The 19,366-nt window shown below is 34.9% G+C and overlaps 1 protein-coding gene across 2 annotated transcripts in view; it reads right to left on the bottom strand.

The window, feature by feature from the left end:
- The window catches only part of LOC130051761 (multidrug resistance-associated protein 1-like), a 90,917-nt gene that overhangs the window by 24,771 nt on the left and 46,780 nt on the right, over positions 1-19,366 (bottom strand). For both annotated transcript variants that reach the window (XM_056154356.1, XM_056154357.1), the window contains 10 exons: positions 15,439-15,505; positions 11,595-11,721; positions 11,251-11,427; positions 10,849-11,016; positions 9,397-9,583; positions 8,552-8,645; positions 7,042-7,198; positions 5,597-5,828; positions 4,309-4,619; positions 1,570-1,769 (listed from right to left, as the gene is read on the bottom strand). In XM_056154356.1, coding sequence (XP_056010331.1) covers positions 1,570-1,769; positions 4,309-4,619; positions 5,597-5,828; positions 7,042-7,198; positions 8,552-8,645; positions 9,397-9,583; positions 10,849-11,016; positions 11,251-11,427; positions 11,595-11,721; positions 15,439-15,505 — 1,720 coding nt within the window. The remainder of the gene's footprint in view (positions 1-1,569; positions 1,770-4,308; positions 4,620-5,596; positions 5,829-7,041; positions 7,199-8,551; positions 8,646-9,396; positions 9,584-10,848; positions 11,017-11,250; positions 11,428-11,594; positions 11,722-15,438; positions 15,506-19,366) is intronic.

Below are 19,366 nucleotides of genomic sequence, written 5' to 3'. Positions count from 1 at the left end.
AGTTAAGGATGAATTTAACAGATTGTACTATTGAGGTTCTAGTAGAAAAATTTCAAAGAATTTTCCTAAATGTTCCTATGAAAAACTTTTGAACCCCTAATGTGGCTCTATCCTGACCCCAGCCTCATAATTTGAACAACTTGAATCTAAATTATATAAGAATTTTGGACTTTTCTAGTTCAGTGGTTCTTTGGAAGATCATTTACATACATTGTTCTCCTTGAATGGAGACCCTTCATTTTAAAACACTTGAATCCCCTTTACCTAAGGATGCTTTAATTGTAACAAGTTTGGTTGAAATTATCAATTATCAAATTATGAGAAGTCGAAAATATGAAACTTTTCCAGATCCCAGACAATGGACAAATCTGATTTAGAAAGGACATTTAAGCTTTCAGCTCGTATGAACTGAAAATTTATAGCAAATACACTTAAAAATGTAAATGACTTGAAATTTAACATAATATTCAAATACTTTCCACTAAATTTCTTGTCACAATTGGACAGCATTATCATATGAACACTTTCGTCCTATAGATGAACTTGTAACAAGAAATGTTTGTAAAACATATATGCCCCCCATGGTGCAAAATTGAAAACGGTTAAACACATGCATCATTTAATTGATAGTAGTGCCAAACCAATTCAAGATATTGAGCAGACAATATCTTCATATGTCTAGAGTGGATTGATCATGTGACCTAAAAATCAATAGGGGTCATCTACTCCTTATGCTGTACCATTGTACCAAGTTTGGTGTTAATCAAGCAAATGATTCTTAAAATAAAGGAGATGATATATTACTATGTCCAGTTTAACTATATGAACCAAAATTTTATAAGGGTCATCTATTCCTTATCATATACCAGTCTACAAAGGGTTCTCAAGACAGTATATTCCTATGTCCAATTTGACCCCATAACCTTTGACCATGTGACCTCAAAATCAATAGGTGTTGTCTACTCCTGAAGATGTACCAGTGTACCAAGTTTGATGTCTGTCAAGCAAAGGGCTCTCAAGATATTGAGCGCACAGTATATTCCTATGTCCAGTTTGACTCTTGACCTTTGACCATGTGACCTCAAAATCAATAGGGGTCATCTTCTCCTGAAGATGTACCAGTTTACCAAGTTTGATGTCTGTCAAGCAAAGGGTTCTCTAAATATTGAGTGGTCAGTATATTCCTATGTCCAGTTTGACCCTTGACCTTTGACCATAAAATAAATAGGGGTCACCTACTACTCACAATGTATCAGTGTACCAAGTTTAATGTCTGTCAAGGAAAGGTTTCTCAAGATATTGAGCAGACTGCATCTTCCTATGTCCAGAGTAGATTGACCCTTGACCTTTGGAACTGAAAATCACTAGGGGTCCTCTTCTACTTGTAACCAACCCACATATGAAATATCATTATGATGAAATGAATGGTTCTCAAGATGTTGAGCGGACAACATGGTCAGCCGACCAACCGACATACCGACAGCTACAAAGCAATATACCACTCTTCTTTAAAGGGGGGCATAAATATGTATAGGGCAGTTTTAAATGCAGGTATAAAGGCCCATTTACCTGTTTGATGCAATTCTGGCAAAGTAGTACAGTATATTTTTATCCACTTTGGCTAACGACAGGTTTATAAATCTTTCATTTTCATTGTAGGCTCGGATGGAAGAGGCTCCACTGAGGGACTCGCTAAAATGATTGAAGATGGGGGATCGTGTTGTGGACTCTATTCTCTGGAGTTGTCGTGATGTAGGTACATAAAACCTCTGTAAAGTACAAAATACGTCACACTTTTTGCAATTCCAAATTTACATCATCAACTAGAAAGATATAGCCTACTTATACTGTACTTGTCATCAAAGTATATTTTTGCGTCTGTGGACATCATATGGTCTACTCAGTCATTTTATTTGCCAGTAATAAATAATATAATGATGTATACTTTACCATGTGTAATGTTTTGTAGTCAACACACTCAAAATTTCCCACACTGTTTACAATTTGAAGTAATGACCTAGATTCGATCCAATAGAAATCATGCAAGTCAGAGAAACAGAAAACATGTAAACTAATACGAATATTACAATCTATCAGTTTCTTATCAGCCCAGATTGAGTAGGTATTCAAAATTAAGGATATACTAAATGTGTAAATATTAATAGAATTTTTTACGAGATAACTAAATGAAAATGAAAAGTTAAGATATACAATGGTAAGTAACTAGGCCTAATGTTCAAGTATAATTGTGTACAACAAATAAGAGAAGGCTCACATGATAGTTCATTGTTGGAAAAAGAATGTTTCATTTCTTGTGAGCCAATTAGCATTTCATGTCCAAGTTTTTCCTCATGCAAGAAACCTGTGGTGAAGTCATACTTGTTTAGTTTGTGAAGAGAACATTGCAGGCAGCTATAAGCAATATGTCCCAAGAAGGATGCAATGAACATTCAGTGATAAGTACAGACTCTGAAGCGTATTACTACACCATAGGAAACGTTACGTTCTCGATAAGAACTGTTCCACTCCCAATATCAAACCGTTCAGTGTTCCGTTCTCATCTTAAACTGTTCATTCTCTCAAACTGTTCATTCTAGCATAGTCATTCGGAATTCGTACATCAGTCAGTCATTGTAGGTCAACATGGTGCTTGGTCAAGGTGGAAGATATCACACAATCTAATTTGTGCCAGGGTGGACAGTTCCACAGTTCAAATCCATAAGTTTACAGACAAATTACCAATTCACCATGAGCAGAGCATATTTTTATTTTGGGGTAAAAGGGAAATTCCATTTTACCAAGAATTGTGAACAGAAATCAACTTACTGAAGAAGAAAATATGTGAAAAGGGATTTTTCATTTTGAAACAAAAAATGTTGGTTGGTTGAATATTGTTTAACATCCCGCTTGAGAATCTTTCATTCATATGGAGACATCACCATTGCCAGTGAAGGGCTGCAAAATTTAGGCCTATGCTCGGCTATTATGGCCTTTGAGCAGAGAGGGATCTTTATCATGCCACACCTGCTGTGACACAGGACCTCGTTTTTTTTGCAGTCTCATCCAGAGGACCACCCCATTTAGTCACCTCTTATGACAAGCAAAGGAGTACTGAGGACCTATTTTAACCCGGATCTTCACAGGATGAAACAAAAAATGTAAATAAAGAACATTGCTACACGTAGCCATGTCCCCCACCGCCGCAAAAAAAGTTGAAGCACAAAAGTCCCATAACTTCTGTACTAAAATTTGTTGAATCAAAATGACGGCGCAATATGATGAACTACACATGGTGACTAACAATCCTACAAAATTTGAACAAAATCCGTTGAGCGGTTTCAGAGGAGTTGCGTCCACAAAGTGTTCCTATAGTGTAGCACGTACAAATTCAACAAAGTCCCATAACTCCTGTAAAAATTGTCGAATCAAAATCCGTTGAGCAGTTTCTTAGGAGTTGCGTCCATAAAGCGAAGTGGGACGGACACACACACGGACACTAGTATTTCTATGTCCCTTTCCGTGTTGCGGTGGGGGATAATAAATAATGATAATGTTACTGTTTGTACCGTGGGGATTTTTTTTAAAAACTTGTCAAAAGAGTATTTTGAAACAAACAAAATGGCAAACTATAAGATAACGTTTAGTACAAATAAGTTAGTCTTACACTAACATGAATATAACATGTTTTGGTGAAAGTGTTGGAAAAATTAAAATGAATTTAATTACTGATTAATGGAATGGTTCAAATAGTATAGTACTCTAGTACACTTCACGGTCTGTACCAAAAGTGTTCAAAATGCAGAATTTGAAATTTGAAAAAAAAAACAAAAAAAAACCCCACTTTAACTATCACTCTTTTCTTTTCTTTTTTTGGTGAGTAAATGTTGTTTATTGGCATTTCATGGGTTAGGATGAAATCATTAAACATATGCAATTCTACAGTAAACCCCATTTAACTAAAAACATAAAGATTCCATCCTTTGCAAAAATTTTAAAATCATTTAGTTTGATCTCCCTCTTTTGATTTAATGGGTCAGCATTGGCATAGGGGCTTGATTCGATACTGGAAAATGAATTTGAAAGCAGGAAAATAGAGAGGGTATTGTAATTGTTCTCCCCATGTCTACCTTTCATATTTTCATCATTTTAGTTTTAATATTTTGAAAAGCATAAATATAAATTTTGAACAAGCAAAAAAATTCTGAATTCCATCCATCCATGTAGGTGACCTATATTGGTGCACAACCAAACAAATTTGTAACCAGAAAGACAACTTTGACAGTTGTATAAACCATTGTATAAACTCACCTGGACTAAAAAATAAAAAATGAGCACAGGAATAATGATGGTCATGAACAGAGGAGTGCTGTAACTGATGACTACAAAGGTACTGAGGGTGCTGAAAAACATATTGAGCCACATCCTAAGGACCATTGGAAGGGTCGAATCTGTAGTCTCCACATCTCGGGAAAATCTGTTTACTATGCGACCAATGGGCGTGGTATCAAAGAAACTCATCGGTGCTCTCATGACATTATCCAACATGGAATTGTGAAGCTTTCGTGAGGCATCCACCATTTTGTATGTAGCCAGAAGTGTGTAGATCATAATCAATAAACCTAAACAACACAAAAATAAAATTGATCATCAGCTGAATCAATAAACCTAAACAACACAAAAATAAAATTGATCAACAGCTGAATCAATAAACCTAAACAACACCAAAAAAAATTTATCAACAGCTGAATTGGTATTATACACTTTATCTAGCAAATTTCATACTATACTCTGTTTTGTTTAATACTTTCTACAATGTATAAAACTAGAAGATACTATACTCTGTTTTGTTTAATACTCTCTACAATGTATAAAACTAGAACATTTTATTTTCCTGAAAACGAGGATCAGGGTGTACATCATTTTTGGTCTGCATCTTTGTCTGTCTACAACTTTATCCAATTAATCATTTAAATTTTAATCATACAAGATATGAAAACACTTCAAACTAGGTCAAAGTAAAAGCTATGTGACTGATAAAGGTCAACATCAAATTTGAATGTAACTACACTTTGGGCTTGGGGTGAGGGGGGTTTGGGATAATGTTTCACAAACACATCGCAAATTCCACGATCTAATTTTGATTTACAAATACAACCTGTCATTGGATCAAATGCTGTCTCATGTGTTTCATACCAATTGTTGGGTCATTCTTCACACACTGATTTTGACTACGGATAACTCTGTTTACCTGATCAAGATATAGGGCTCACGGTGGGTGTGACTGGTCAGCAGGGGATGCTTACTCCTCCTATGCACCTGATCCCACCTCTGGTGTGTCCAGGGGTCCATGTTTGCCCTACTCTTTGTATTTTTTGCGGGAGTTATGAGATTGATCACTTACTGTTCGTTATCTTCACCTTATCATGTTATTGTATTTTTGGTGGACTCTTTTTATATTAATTCTTTTTCACTCCATAAAATGCTATACTCTCACACTATGTTCATGTTTAGAAGGTTGTCTCAGTTTTTTTTAAAAGAAATTCTTTTGAGCACAACATTCCAACTCCTATTTCCTTTAAATGACTGATGTTGCTACCTTGAATTACACCAAAAACTGCATAAATCCCAAGGAACATGTAGTTTCTGTCTTGGTATTCTGTAGTGTTGGCCTGACTAATGTTTGCAAGTTGCTTATCATTTGTCCATATGGACAGCCAAATGTTGGCCCCCACACTGGCTCCTTGAAAGATAATAAAGACGGCTAGGATAACCAGGGAAGCAGCCAGACCAATGGCTCGGAAGTACATCATGAACACCTTCCATTTCACCTTCAATGAAATATATATTCACATTAAAATCTTTCCTTCAATTTCGATTTTCTACTGAGATACCAATATCTTATTTTATTACCTATTAATGTGACATATTTTATCGTTTGATTAAAAATGCAGTATTTTTGACTATTTTTTTTCTATACATTCATTTGCCTGAACTTTTAAAGAAACTAGAGAGCATTCTATTGGGCTGTCAGTCCATAGTTTCTGAATTCTGAACTAAATGTCTGTTTAACAGACAATGTAGTTTTCATTTCAAATCTATACACTAATGTGCTGATGATAACAAACTGATGAAGCTACCATAGCTTCAGTAAGATTCCCAGAGATCTAGTTTACAGAAACTTTCATGTGCTGTATACCTATGAGAACATTTAAAGAATCAAAATATGTTCTGACAATAGTTTTAAAAATTAACATTTACTTTAAAAGGGAAAAATAACTTGCAGTGTTCATTTTTGCTATATTCTCAGTATTGATAGATTGACAAATTTGAGAAACTGTGAATATGTTTTCCATAATATTTTCCCCCAACTTTCAACACTCTTTTCTCTTGCATGACAGGAAACTTAAAATATGATCATCAATAGTATCAATCATTAAGTACTGCAACTATAATGTGCATATTCACTGCCAAACAAATGAAATAGAGATTAAACACTGCTTTTCTTATTTGACTTTGCATACAAAACAGCTGAGAATTTTTAAAACAATTATCAAATCATTTTTGCAATATATGCAATTTTCAGATCCTTCAAAAGACACATTACTGCAATATTTAGAAAATGAATCATGGAATGAGATCAAAATCACAGATTTTGTCCGACAACAATCAAAATAGTGATACTTTAAAAAACAATCCACTTTAAAGAATCAATTTATAACTATTTTCTGACTGTTAATGAAGTAATATCAAAGTGATGAAAATCAACCATGGCATTTCAATGAACATAAGCAGGATATCAAAGCCATATGCATCTAAGTATTACTAGTCCTTTCAATTTTTGACTATAAAAACAAAGAAATGTCAACAGTACGTGTACATAATACACAATGTGAAAAGAAGATAAAACATAAAACTTTATGTACCAGTAATTGAAATAAATCAAGAAATTAAAGAAATTGCAAATATGCATTCAAAGAAGGAACTTCAAAATTTACATCCCAGAACTTAAACCCTATACCGTAGCCTGTGCAAACAACTTACAGTGCCCTTTTCTGCCTTTTCTTCTTGAATAAGCTTATCCTTGTCCTTCACCTTTGGTTCATCACCCAGGGACTTTACATCTTTTTTGTCTTTCAGTTCAGAACCATCAATTGTTGAGATAGATCGTGCCAGTGGAGGTTTTTCTTTTTTGTCTCTCCTTAAAAAAATATAAGAAATTCAATAAACCATAAAAAACGTATTAGCAGAATTTACTCACATACATTTATACCAGCAGGCATCTTTAAAGGGACCTTGACACGATTTGAGCTGAAAATTTTCAAATTTTACTTTTTCATTTTTAATGTTTAGAATGCTTAACTAAAATATTTCTAATGGTCAACAAAAAATCGAATGTCAATTATCGAGATACATGAGAGATACAGAGCTTACAATTCTTTGTTATGAAAACAAGGCTTGATCGTTCCATGTTTTTGTTAACATATAGGTTAAATATACTGGTAAAGTTTCGTTTAAAGCATATTTTGTTCAATTTACAAGTTAAATCTCAACAAAATTAAAGATTTTTTAGTGTTTGGCACATCTTATCTTGTTTTAAACACGATATTTTCAATTAAATAACCTATATGTAAATAACAAGAGGCCCAGGGGCCTTATAGGTCACCTGAGTATCATGTAACAACCTTCCAATGTTTGAATTAGGTTTGTGTTTAAATATAAGAATTTTACTTTTGGATGGAAGAAACATTGAATAGCTATGTGGTCATGAAGTACATGTGTCATTTTTATGTTCAATCAATAATCCTTTTTAAAAAACCTAGGTCTGAGACATCATAAAGAAAAGGGTTATTTACTCCTTAGATAAAACCGATATAAGAAGATTTTCAAAGAATTTCTACATTTTCACTATATGACCAATAGAGCCCCACCCTAACACAAGAACCCCTGCCCCAGGGGCCATGAATTTCACAATTTTGGTAGAGGGCTCAACACTCATTATAATTATGCCCACAGTTTGGCTTCTTGATGTCCAGGAGTAAAGAAGAAGATTTTTTAAAATTACACTCATTTTGATGGTTTTTGCCCCACCCCTCAGGCCCCAGGGGGGCAGGGACCACGAATTTCACAATTTTTGTTCCCCTCCACCCACAGATGCTATATGCCAAAATTGGTTGAAATTGGTTCAGGGGTTTCAGAGAAGAAGCTGAAAATGTTCAAATGTTAACGCACGACGACGGACAAAAACAGATAGCAATAGGTCACCTGAATCATTCAGGTGACCTAAAAACATGGCACGAGCCTTGTTTACGTTACAAAAGAATTGCAAGTGCTGTATCTCACTTATAACTTAACAACTGCTATTCAAATTTTGGTTGACCATTAGAAATACTAAATTTGGTTAACAATAAAAATGGAAAAATAAAATTTGAAAATTTTCAGTTCAAATCATGTCCATTCCCCTTTAAACTTTTGAATTAATTCTATTTCACAACTATTAAATGATTTTTTCATGAAGGACCATGTTTACACCATACAAAAGTTTAATGCTAACCTTTTTCTAATTTTTCCTTCTTCCCCAGAAGTGGCTCCAGTGTCAGAGGTCACCGATTCAACTCGTTGTAATATTTTACTTTTTATCTGTTCAACTGAGAAGATAACAAACAGGTGTTAAAATTATCTAATTGTACAGCATTTGAAAATTTTATGGTATCAAAGCGTGACTAAAAGTTTAATTTTGAAAAGCAAGACCCCATAAACTATTAAATGATTATGATCACATACCACACGAATAGGAATAGATTAGTTCTACGATAATGTTGTAAGAAGCAAAGGGACACAGAGAAAAATTGTAGGAACTTTTTGCTATTTCCGCATCATGTTAATACATAGTAATTTATAATTATACAGAAATTTATGCCAGAATAAAACTGCACATAGTTGAAGTAATTCATGAATAAAACCATAACTAGAAATTCATGAAAAAAAGCTCCAACAAGGCAGGGATATCCCCTCACAATGAGCGTCTATAAGCTTTTTCTATGAAGTCCTGTAGTGACCTTTTAACCCCAAAATCAATAGGGTTCTTCCTCTCTTGATCACAAAGCTACATGTGAAGTATCAAATCAATCCAGCAAAAGATGTGGTCTGTAGAGTGTCTACAAGCTCAACATTACACACTCACATACACATAATTACCACACAAATGGTTCCGTAACTATATCCTCTCTAACAACCAACTGCGAGGGGATAATAAAATGGACACACAGTAATTATTGAATAAGATCAGTCCTACAGTAATTCATATGAGAGCTAAAATTTTAATTCAAGTTTATACTAACCCTAATAGAAACATTCAAAAGTGTACATCTATGTATGACAACTTTAATACACATTTACTTTCTTCATCTTCCTCTTCATCGGGGTCCTCCTGTGTTAGATAAGTCTTCAGGAACTGGGCAAAGGCTCCATCATGACTCAACAGTTCATCATATGTCCCCATCTCTGTGATTTTGCCATCTATCAACACAATGATGGAATCTACCATTGGCAGCCAGTGGATCCCATGTGTCACCATGATTCTTGTCTGGAGCAATACATTTACAGTCGTACTTACAAATTTTCTTGAGTAAAAATGAAATTTAATTTACTGTAGGTGTGCTTTTTTCCATGCAGGACATAATGTATCAACACTAACTCCACAGTCAGAGAAAATCCTCAGAATTTTATACTTGTGGACTAAAAATCATTCATACAGTCAATAACATGACAACTTAATAGCAAATTAATGTGACAATTTTTATTCATATACGCAGTTATCAAAACGTATATCTATATTTGATTGACTTATCTATTCACATGTATCATATTAATGCAAAAGAAATATAAATGAACATTCAGACTGTTTTCTTTCTTAAATGAAGAACTTGACAATGAAGGTGCATGCTATACCAGCAGGAATACGCCTCATGACAAGTGTTGATTAATGATCAAATCCCCACGTTTGTGTACAGTTGATGTCTACCCAGGGTCCCCACCTCAGAATTGTATAGTAAAAACACAGCTGGGTAGTTTAAGGGTAATAATAGGTATTAACATTTTTTCATCTCATTGTTTAGCAATGGAAGCTGGGAGATTAAGTACTGTTCACCAACCTGATAGAAAATGTTTGTAAGAATTTAATAGAAGATGAATTTCATTTCACTTTACAATGTCCTCAAGTTTAAGGAAAAGACTTAAGCCATACTATTGGATAAAACCTTCTGTGTTAAAATTAGTTCAGTTGTTTACTGTTAATAACTTGAAAGACGTGTAACCTTGGAAAAGTTTATACACCTAGCATTGAAAGTCCAAGAACAAAATGTGTACTTGTATTCTCCGTCATTTGTATGTACTTTATTTTCTGATATCAACTGTGTCATCAATGATTTATGTAACTGGTGAGCTGTAGTGCTTAAAGTTAATAAAGAATTGAAATGAAACATGCTTCAATTACAATTCCAATAGGTGATAAATACTCACAGTGAACTTAATCTAAACTAGTAGCACTCATAAGATGAATTCATTTCATGATATGGTTGATGGTTGTAAAACATACAGGTCACATTTAACTACAGGTAAAATAATGGAACATGTGTACTGTATTACACAATTTTAGATGGATTAAACAGAAAATCCACAAAAATATGACCCCATGGAAATTAATATGTGTACGGTATACAATGTGAATATGCGTATGGTATACAATGTGAATATGCGTACGGTATACAATGTGAATATGCGTACGGTATACAATGTGAATATGCGTACGGTATACAATGTGAATATGCGTACGGTATACAATGCACATACTTTGTTGCGTAGAAGACCTTTTGCACCGACAACTTTCTGGAAGATATGCTTTCCTACATGGGAGTCCACAGCACTGAGAGGATCATCTAGCATGTAGATATCAGCATTGTTATAGACAGCTCGGGCCAAACTCACTCGCTGCTTCTGCCCTCCACTCAGGTTTATACCCTACAATCACAATATCAAACTTAATCTTTTAAATCATACCAGATGCACAGGGTTTACACATTTAATATTTACAGAATCACAATATACAATGGCACACTATTTATCAATGATGTCATTGAACCCTTCTTCTATGTATTTGGGAGATTTTTCACTAAAAATAATTGCAGAACTGTTTCATGCTTTGTACCAATGGTTTTATAGTGTCCCTTCTTTAGATACAAAATTTATAAATACCTTTTCTCCGATTTCTGTCATGTCTCCCCCCGTCAGAATTTCTAGATCTGGTTTAAGAGCACAAGCATCCAGAATTTCATCATACTTGCTTTCTTCCATAGGTTTTCCAAACAGGATATTATCTTTGACTGTTGCATTTTGAATCCAAGCTTGTTGTGGAACAAATGCCACTTTACCCTGCATATTACAGAAAAAAAAGAAAGCAAAGTTAAATTGACAGCAATCTGAAATAGTTATCATTAATTTTCACTGCAAAGAAGGGGAAAAAAAGACAACATGGAATGATTATAATAGTCTGAAACAATTTGTTCTAGTCTTGCAAATGAAGAAACATTTATACATACAAAAACATTGACGCTCCCTGCAACTTTGTCCATCTCTCCAAGGAGGGCAGATAGAAGTGACGATTTACCTGAGCCCACCTGTCCCACCACTGCTACCAACTTTCCAGCAGGGATCTTAAAGTCAATGCTGTGAACAGAATTCAGAATAAAAACTTTGCCTGTTTAGTATGTAACATGGCCCATTAAAGATGTTCTTTATACATGTACCATTTGGTGCTTTTTTCTATTATGAAGTACGTTTATAGAACACATTTTAAAACATGTACACATACTAATGTTATCTCATTGTTGCCAATAAGCATGGTTACATTCTACTTTTAATGTGATAATAAATTAGGTGGAATGACCATCAAACATATCCAAAAAGCAGCATTATATATAACAAGCATTCTGAGAGTATTGCATAGCAATACATAGTCCCCTACCAGATGCAAGAATTATTGGACTGCAACAATATTCGAAATTCATTATGGAGGTTATAATAAAGGGGAAAATTGAGGAACCAGGATGAAAATCAACTATTATTCTGGTACAAAAACTAGACCAGGAAAAATTCAAAATTGATCTGTAACTTGTTACGGCAAACCAAATATCAAATAAATATCTGTAAGCACAACAACAAAAAGTCCAGAAACTGATAATTGATGTCAATTTTCTAAGTCCAAGGGCCATAACTAAAAGAATAATCAATGGACTGAAACCAAATTGAAATTTGATCTGTAACTTGTAATAGAAAAGCAATGTACTAAATATCAAATGAATATCTGCAAGCACAATAAAAACAAGAGTACCACCAATGGCACATAATGCACCTGTGAAAAGTTAATATAGTGTTTTTCTTACACCACGATTTGTAAAACTTTGCTTCAAGTAGTATCAGCAATCATCAGGGTGTGACATACTGTCTTTGCATCATAAAAACAAGACAAACCATGTACTCTCTATGTAATATTTTTACTTGGCATAAGATGTATGTGTACCAAGTTTAATGGGCCTTGCCCCAACGAATCGGTCTGTATCCTGCTAGTACGGTCTTAACCTTTGACCTTAAGAAACAATAGGCATCCTCCAATTGGCATAAAGTTTATGTGTACAAAGCTTGACGGTCGTAGCTCCAACAGTTCATTCTGTATACTGCCTACAAAGTCTTCCTACTATGTGATACTGTGACCTTGAACTTTGACATTGAAAAATAATAGGCATCTTCCTCTCATTAAGTTGCAATATTCTGGAGCTTATGGTTTGGTTTGTATCCTGCCTACAAGGTTTTCCAACTAAGTAATACTGCAACCTTGACCTCTAACCTCGAAAAACAATACATCTTCCTCTCATCATGGTGATCAAATGTACCAAGTTGTAATATGCTGGAGGTTACGGTTCAGTTTGTATCCTGCCTACAAGGTTTTCCTACTAGGTGATACGTCCTTGACCTTTAACCTTGAAAAATAATACTAAGACATCTTCCTCTCATCATGGTGATCAAATGTACAAATTTGCAATATTCTGCAAGTTACCGTACGGTTTGTATCCTGTCTACAAGGTTTTCCTACTAAGTAATAATATGACCTTGACCTTTGACTTCTGACCTTAAAAAAATGTAGGCATCTTCCTCTCATCATGGTGATCAAATATACTTCAGTTGTAATATCTTGGAGCTTACGATTCGGTTTGTATCCTGCCCATAAGGGTTTCCTGCTAGGTTTTCCTACTAAGTGATACTACGACCTTGACCTTGAAAAACAATAGGCATCTTCCTCTCATCATTGTAAAATCCTGGAGCTTACAGTTCGGTCTGTATCCTGTCCAAAAGGTCTGGATAGACAGATGGATGACGCCATACCATAATACGTCCCCGTCTTCAACGGGCATGTGAGAAGTCCAGAAAACTGATAATTCATGCTATTTTGAAGTCCAAGGGCAATAACTAAGTGAAAAATCAATGAACCGAGACAAATTTGAACTTGATCTATACCTTGTTATGGCAAAACAATGTACCAAACATCAAATTAACATCTGCAAACACAACAAAACAAGAGGCCAATGGGACACATTGCTCACCTGAGTCACCTTGGCTCATATTTAAAGATTTTTCCTATATATTCGTATGTAAAACTTTGATCCCTATTGTGGCCCCAACCTACTCCCGGGGGCCATGATTTTTACAAAATTGAATCTGCACTATGTCAACAAGCTTTCATGTAAATATAAACTTTTCTGGCCCAGTGATTTTTCAGAAGATTTTCCCTATACATGTATATTTGCATGTAAAATTTTGATCCCCTACTGTGGCCCCATCTTACCCCGGGGACCATGATTTTTACAAACTTGAATCTGCACTATGTCAGGAAAACTTCTTTGGCCAAATGGTTCTTAAAAGGAGAAATAAAATTTAAAGATTTTTTTTTCTATTGATTAGTTATGTAAAACTTTGATCCCCTATTGTGGCCCCATCCTAGCCCCAGGGGTCATGAGTTTAACAAACTTGGATCTGCACTGTGTCAGAAAGAATTCATGTAAATCTCAGCTTTTCTGGTTCAATGGTTCTTGAGAAGAAGACTTTTCAAGATTTTCCCTATATATTTGTATGTAAAACTTTGATCCCCTATTGTCACCTCATCTTACTCCTGGGGGCCATGATTTTAACAAACTTGAATCTGCACTATGTCAGGAAGCTTACATGTAAATTTACACTTTCCTGGCCCTGTAGTTTTTGAGAAGAAATTTTTTAAAGATTTTCCCTATATATTTGTATGTAAAACTTTGATCCCCTATTGTCACCTCATCTTACTCCCAAGGGTCATGATTTTAACAAACTTGAATCTGCATTATGTCAGGAATCTTTCATGTAAATTTCAGCTCTTCTGGCCTAGTGGTTCTTGAGAAGATTTTTAAATGACCTCACCCTATTTTTGTGATTATCTCCCCTTTGAAGGGGGGCATGGCCCTTCATTTGAACAAACTTGAAAGCCCTTCATCCAAGGATGCTTTTGGCCTAGTTTGGTTAGAAGTCGAAAATGTAAAACGTTTACAGACAGATGACAGACAACAGACAACAGGCGATCAGAAAAGCTCACTTGAGCTTTCAGCTCAGGTGAGCTAAAAAGTCCAGAAAACTGATAATTCATGCTACTTTTCTAAGTCCAAGGGCCATAACTTGGTGAACAAGAGTACTGCAAATGGTGAAACATATGCCTGTTAGATCTTCAATGCAATATCTGTATCCATGATGGGAAAAAATCCAGAAAATTATTTGACCTACTTTTGGCCTTAAAGTAGGGAAAGGTGCACCAATTAAGTTGGAATGTGAACTAATTGTGTATTTCTCCGAGAGGGAGGTTCTGACAAAATTTCAGATCTTACGCAGAGTATACGGTGCAGATCTAAGAAGTCTGATTTTAATTAGATTGGGCATAACATTTGAACCAACTTGAATCCTCTTTACCAAAGTATGCTTTGTGGTAAGTTTAGTTGAAATTAGCCCTGTGGTTCTGGAGATGAAGTTGAAAATGTTAAAAGATTACGGATAAATGTACAGATCCTGTCTAAAAATGGGTATATAAAAATTATTATCAAAATTGCAATTTTGGCAATTATGTCACCATCATGTATTTGTTTATCAAATAGGTTCAAAGACTTTGGATCAGCCCATAAAGACATTTTGATCGTATTTCTAAGATGACACACTGGTATTGACAATACCAAAGTATTTTAAATAAATAAAAACAATACAAGTGAAATGATACCTAATTCATGTAGCTCTCAGAGGTTAACAAAGAGATCCTCTTAAATGTAAGTAAAAAGTATTTATACACCGTACACATGAAACGTGGAACAAATCTCTTACTCTCTCAGAGCTGGCTGTAATTCAGAATCCCAGCTGAATGTTGCATCCTGTACAGACACTACTGAGTCTGCAAAAAAGTAGCATTACATTTAATACATTTCAAGGTCATAGGAAACAGCAGTTTGTGTAATACATGTACTAAGTGTGTGTTCACTGAGAAGTCAAATTCTATATACATGTATATACAACATAAATAAAATATTAATTGTAATTCTTATACACTGAGAGCAAGATTACAACTGATTGAAAGTGCTCGCTTTTTAAAGCTTCTCCAACTTATCTCCATTTTGATGATGTCAGTTACACCAAAATTAACATTTAATGTCAAACTTCTGTCACAGCGATTGTAGCTACACCTAAATTTACATTTAATGTCAAACTTCTGTCACAGCGATTGTAGCTACACCTAAATTTACATTTACTGTCAAACTTCTGTCACAGCGATTGTAGCTACACCTAAATTTACATTTACTGTCAAACTTCTGTCACAGCGATTGTAGTTACACCTAAATTTACATTTACTGTCAAACTTCTGTCACAGCGATTGTAGTTACACCTAAATTTACATTTACTGTCAAACTTCTGTCACAGCGATTGTAGTTACACCTAAATTTACATTTACTGTCAAACTTCTGTCACAGCGATTGTAGTTACACCTAAATTTACATTTACTGTCAAACTTCTGTCACAGCGATTGTAGTTACACCTAAATTTACATTTACTGTCACATTTCTGTCACAGCGATTGTAGTTACACCTAAATTTACATTTACTGTCACATTTCTGTCACAGCGATTGTAGTTACACCTAAATTTATATTTACTGTCAAACTTCTGTCACAGCGATTGTAGCTACACCTAAATTTACATTTAATGTCAAACTTCTGTCATAGCGATTGTAGTTACACCTAAATTTACTGTCAAACTTCTGTCACAGCAATTGCAGTTACACCTAAATTTACATGAAATGTAAACTGATCATATATTTCTCTGATAGGGAGGTTGTGACCAAATTTCAGGGCAATACCTGTATTCATAACAAAAAAATCTGGAAAACTATTTAACCTATTTTTATCCCTAAAGTAGGTCTGATGCATCAATCCATCTGAAATGCAAACTCAACTTACATTTCTCCGAGAGGAAGCTTGAGACTAAATTTCAGGGCAATATCTGTATCCATAACGAAAACAAGGTTTTTCTACCAAGTGATACTACAACTTAACCTTTGACATTGAGAAACAATTTAGGCATCTTTCACTTGGCATAAGGTGTATGTACACCAAATTTGACAGTTTGGTCTGTATCCTGCCTACAAGGTTTTACTACTAAGTGATACTTGGACCTTGACCTTGAAAAAAAAAAAGTGCTCCACTTGTTATGAGAAGTATGTGTACCAAGTTTGACGGTCCTAGCCTCGATAGTTCGGTCTGTATTCTGCCTACAAAGTTTTCTTATTAACTGATACTATAGCCTTGACCTTTGACTTGTTGGTACCTTCCTCTCATCATGGTAATCAAATGTACCAAGTTGTAAGATCATGGAGTTTACGGTTCGGTCTTTATCCTGCCTACAAGGTTTTCCTACTAAGTGATACTACAACCTTGACCATTAAACTTGAGGAACAAAAGGCATCTTTTTTTCATCATGGTGATTAAATGTACCACATTGTAAGATCCTGGGGCTTACTGTTTTGTCTATATCATGCATACTAAGTTTTCCTATTAAGTGATACTATAACCTTGACCTTTGATCTCTGACCTTGAGAAACAATGCACACCTTCATTTCATCATGGTGATTAAATATACCATATTGTAAGATCCTGGAGCTTACTGTTCAGTCTATAACCTGCCTACAAAGTTTTCCTATTAAGTGATACTACAATCTTGACCTTTGATCTCTGACCTTGAAGAAAAATAATGAATCCTCCACTTGGCATGATCCTGTGGGGATCTGGGTTAGAATAGGTCCTCAGTACCCCCTTGCTTGCCGTAAGAGGCGACTAAATGGGGCGTTTCTTCGGATGAAACCACAAAAACCGAGGTCCCGTGTCACAGCAGGTGTGGCACGATAAAGATCTCTCCCTGCTCAATGGCCATAAGCACCGAGCATAGGCCTAAATTTTGCAGTCTGTATCCTGTCTACAGGGTTTTTCTACGTGATACTGTGATTTTACCTTAGTTTGATCTATGACCTTGAGATACAATAGGCATCTTCCTCTCAGCATGGTGATCAAATGTACCAAGTTGTAAGATCCTTGAGCTTACGATTTGGTCTGTATCCTGCCTTCAAAGTTTTCCTACTAAGTGATACCATGACCTTTGACCTTGAAGAACAAAAGGCATTCTCCACTTTTGGCATGAGGAGTATGTATACCAAGTTTGATGGTCCTAGCCCCAAAAAGTTTGGTCTGTATCCTGCCTAAAAGTTTTACTACAAAGTGATATTACGACCTTGACCTTCAATCTCTGATCTTAAAAAACAAACGGCATCTTCCTTTCATCATGGTGATCAAATGTACCAAGTTATAAGATCCTGGAGCTTACAGTTCATTTTGTATTCTGCCTACAAGGTCCAGACAGACAGACAGACATACAAAGCCATACCTTAATACATCCCGTCTTTGACGTGTGCATAAAAAACTGAGGAGCTCGACAGCTTTCAAATGATGAGCATTAGAGGTGCATTTTTTCTGGTAATCTTGTACTTGATTACAATCTATATCTACATTTTTGACTTAAATGTATTTGCAGTTAACACACTCAATAGACACAGAATACTATTTTATAAATCTAAATGTTTTAAAACTATATGCCAATATTCCTGAGAATGAGGATAGCTGCCTCTTCTAACCCTTGTACCCATTCCCTCCTTTTTGGAACAGCTGATGAAATATCACATTTGGAATAAATATGCTTGTTCTATATAAAATATGTATACATGTAGATATATGATACACATGTATAACAAAAAATTAGTTCACTTGAAATCCTTAGCAGAAATACTAATTTAGTGAATGAAGTACAGTAAACTAGGCCATGGCTATAGCGAACCTCTAGGCCCAGTGAAAAACAGTTTGTTATAACCAAACTTCTTTACATCCAATAAAATTTTCACTATTTTCCTCTCATAGAGGAATAAATTTCGCTTTGCAATGAGTGTGAATTTGTTATAAGCGTGTTTTAGAGTAATAAGTTTTAATACAAGCTCTTTTACAATGGAATGTTCAAACATCTGTAAATGCACATGCAGTGAGTCCCCAATTCCACACATTACCAATTTTTCATTTTATGGGATCATTTGAATAATTATAGACAATACAATATGTGACTCCTCCAGTGATGAAGAAACAATCAACAAGCCACCCAAGGATGTGGTCATTCAAAATCATGCCACTTGATTTCTGTACATGCATCAAATCATGTTATATGATGAATGATATAGCTATTTGTTCAAAAAGTACTATGCCTTCCTTAACTGGCACATTTAATTTGCACCCGGCTCAAAATGATATTAATGAGGCTTCCTCTCTGTTGACATTCTTAGGTCGTTGTGATGTCAGAAAGCGAAGATTTAAAGTTTGATAAGGGAGGCTTAACAACAGGCCCATGAGCTTTAATGGTCACCTGAGTACCATGCATTACATTTTCCAAAGCTCAAGACTTGTGAGCATAAGATTTTAAAAATCATAATTACACAAACATTTTTAACATATTATAAGGAAATTTACCATATGGCCCAAAAACTCCTACTCTAGGAATATTCAGTAGAAAACTCTATGCTTCCTTGCTCACGTAACAGAACCTAAACCCAGGAGTCATAAACTTCATAATTTTCAAAAACAATTCAATATTCAATAAAATCATGCAAATATTTTGCCTCCTTGATATCCCAAGATATGATGCATTTTCAATATACATGTATGAACAATT

The sequence above is a fragment of the Ostrea edulis genome, chromosome 2 (genome assembly GCF_947568905.1).
Source record: "Ostrea edulis chromosome 2, xbOstEdul1.1, whole genome shotgun sequence".
NCBI classification, from domain to species: domain Eukaryota; kingdom Metazoa; phylum Mollusca; class Bivalvia; order Ostreida; family Ostreidae; genus Ostrea; species Ostrea edulis.
The sequence above is the reverse complement of the archived record's forward strand: the minus strand, read 5'-3'. Positions and strand labels throughout refer to the sequence as shown.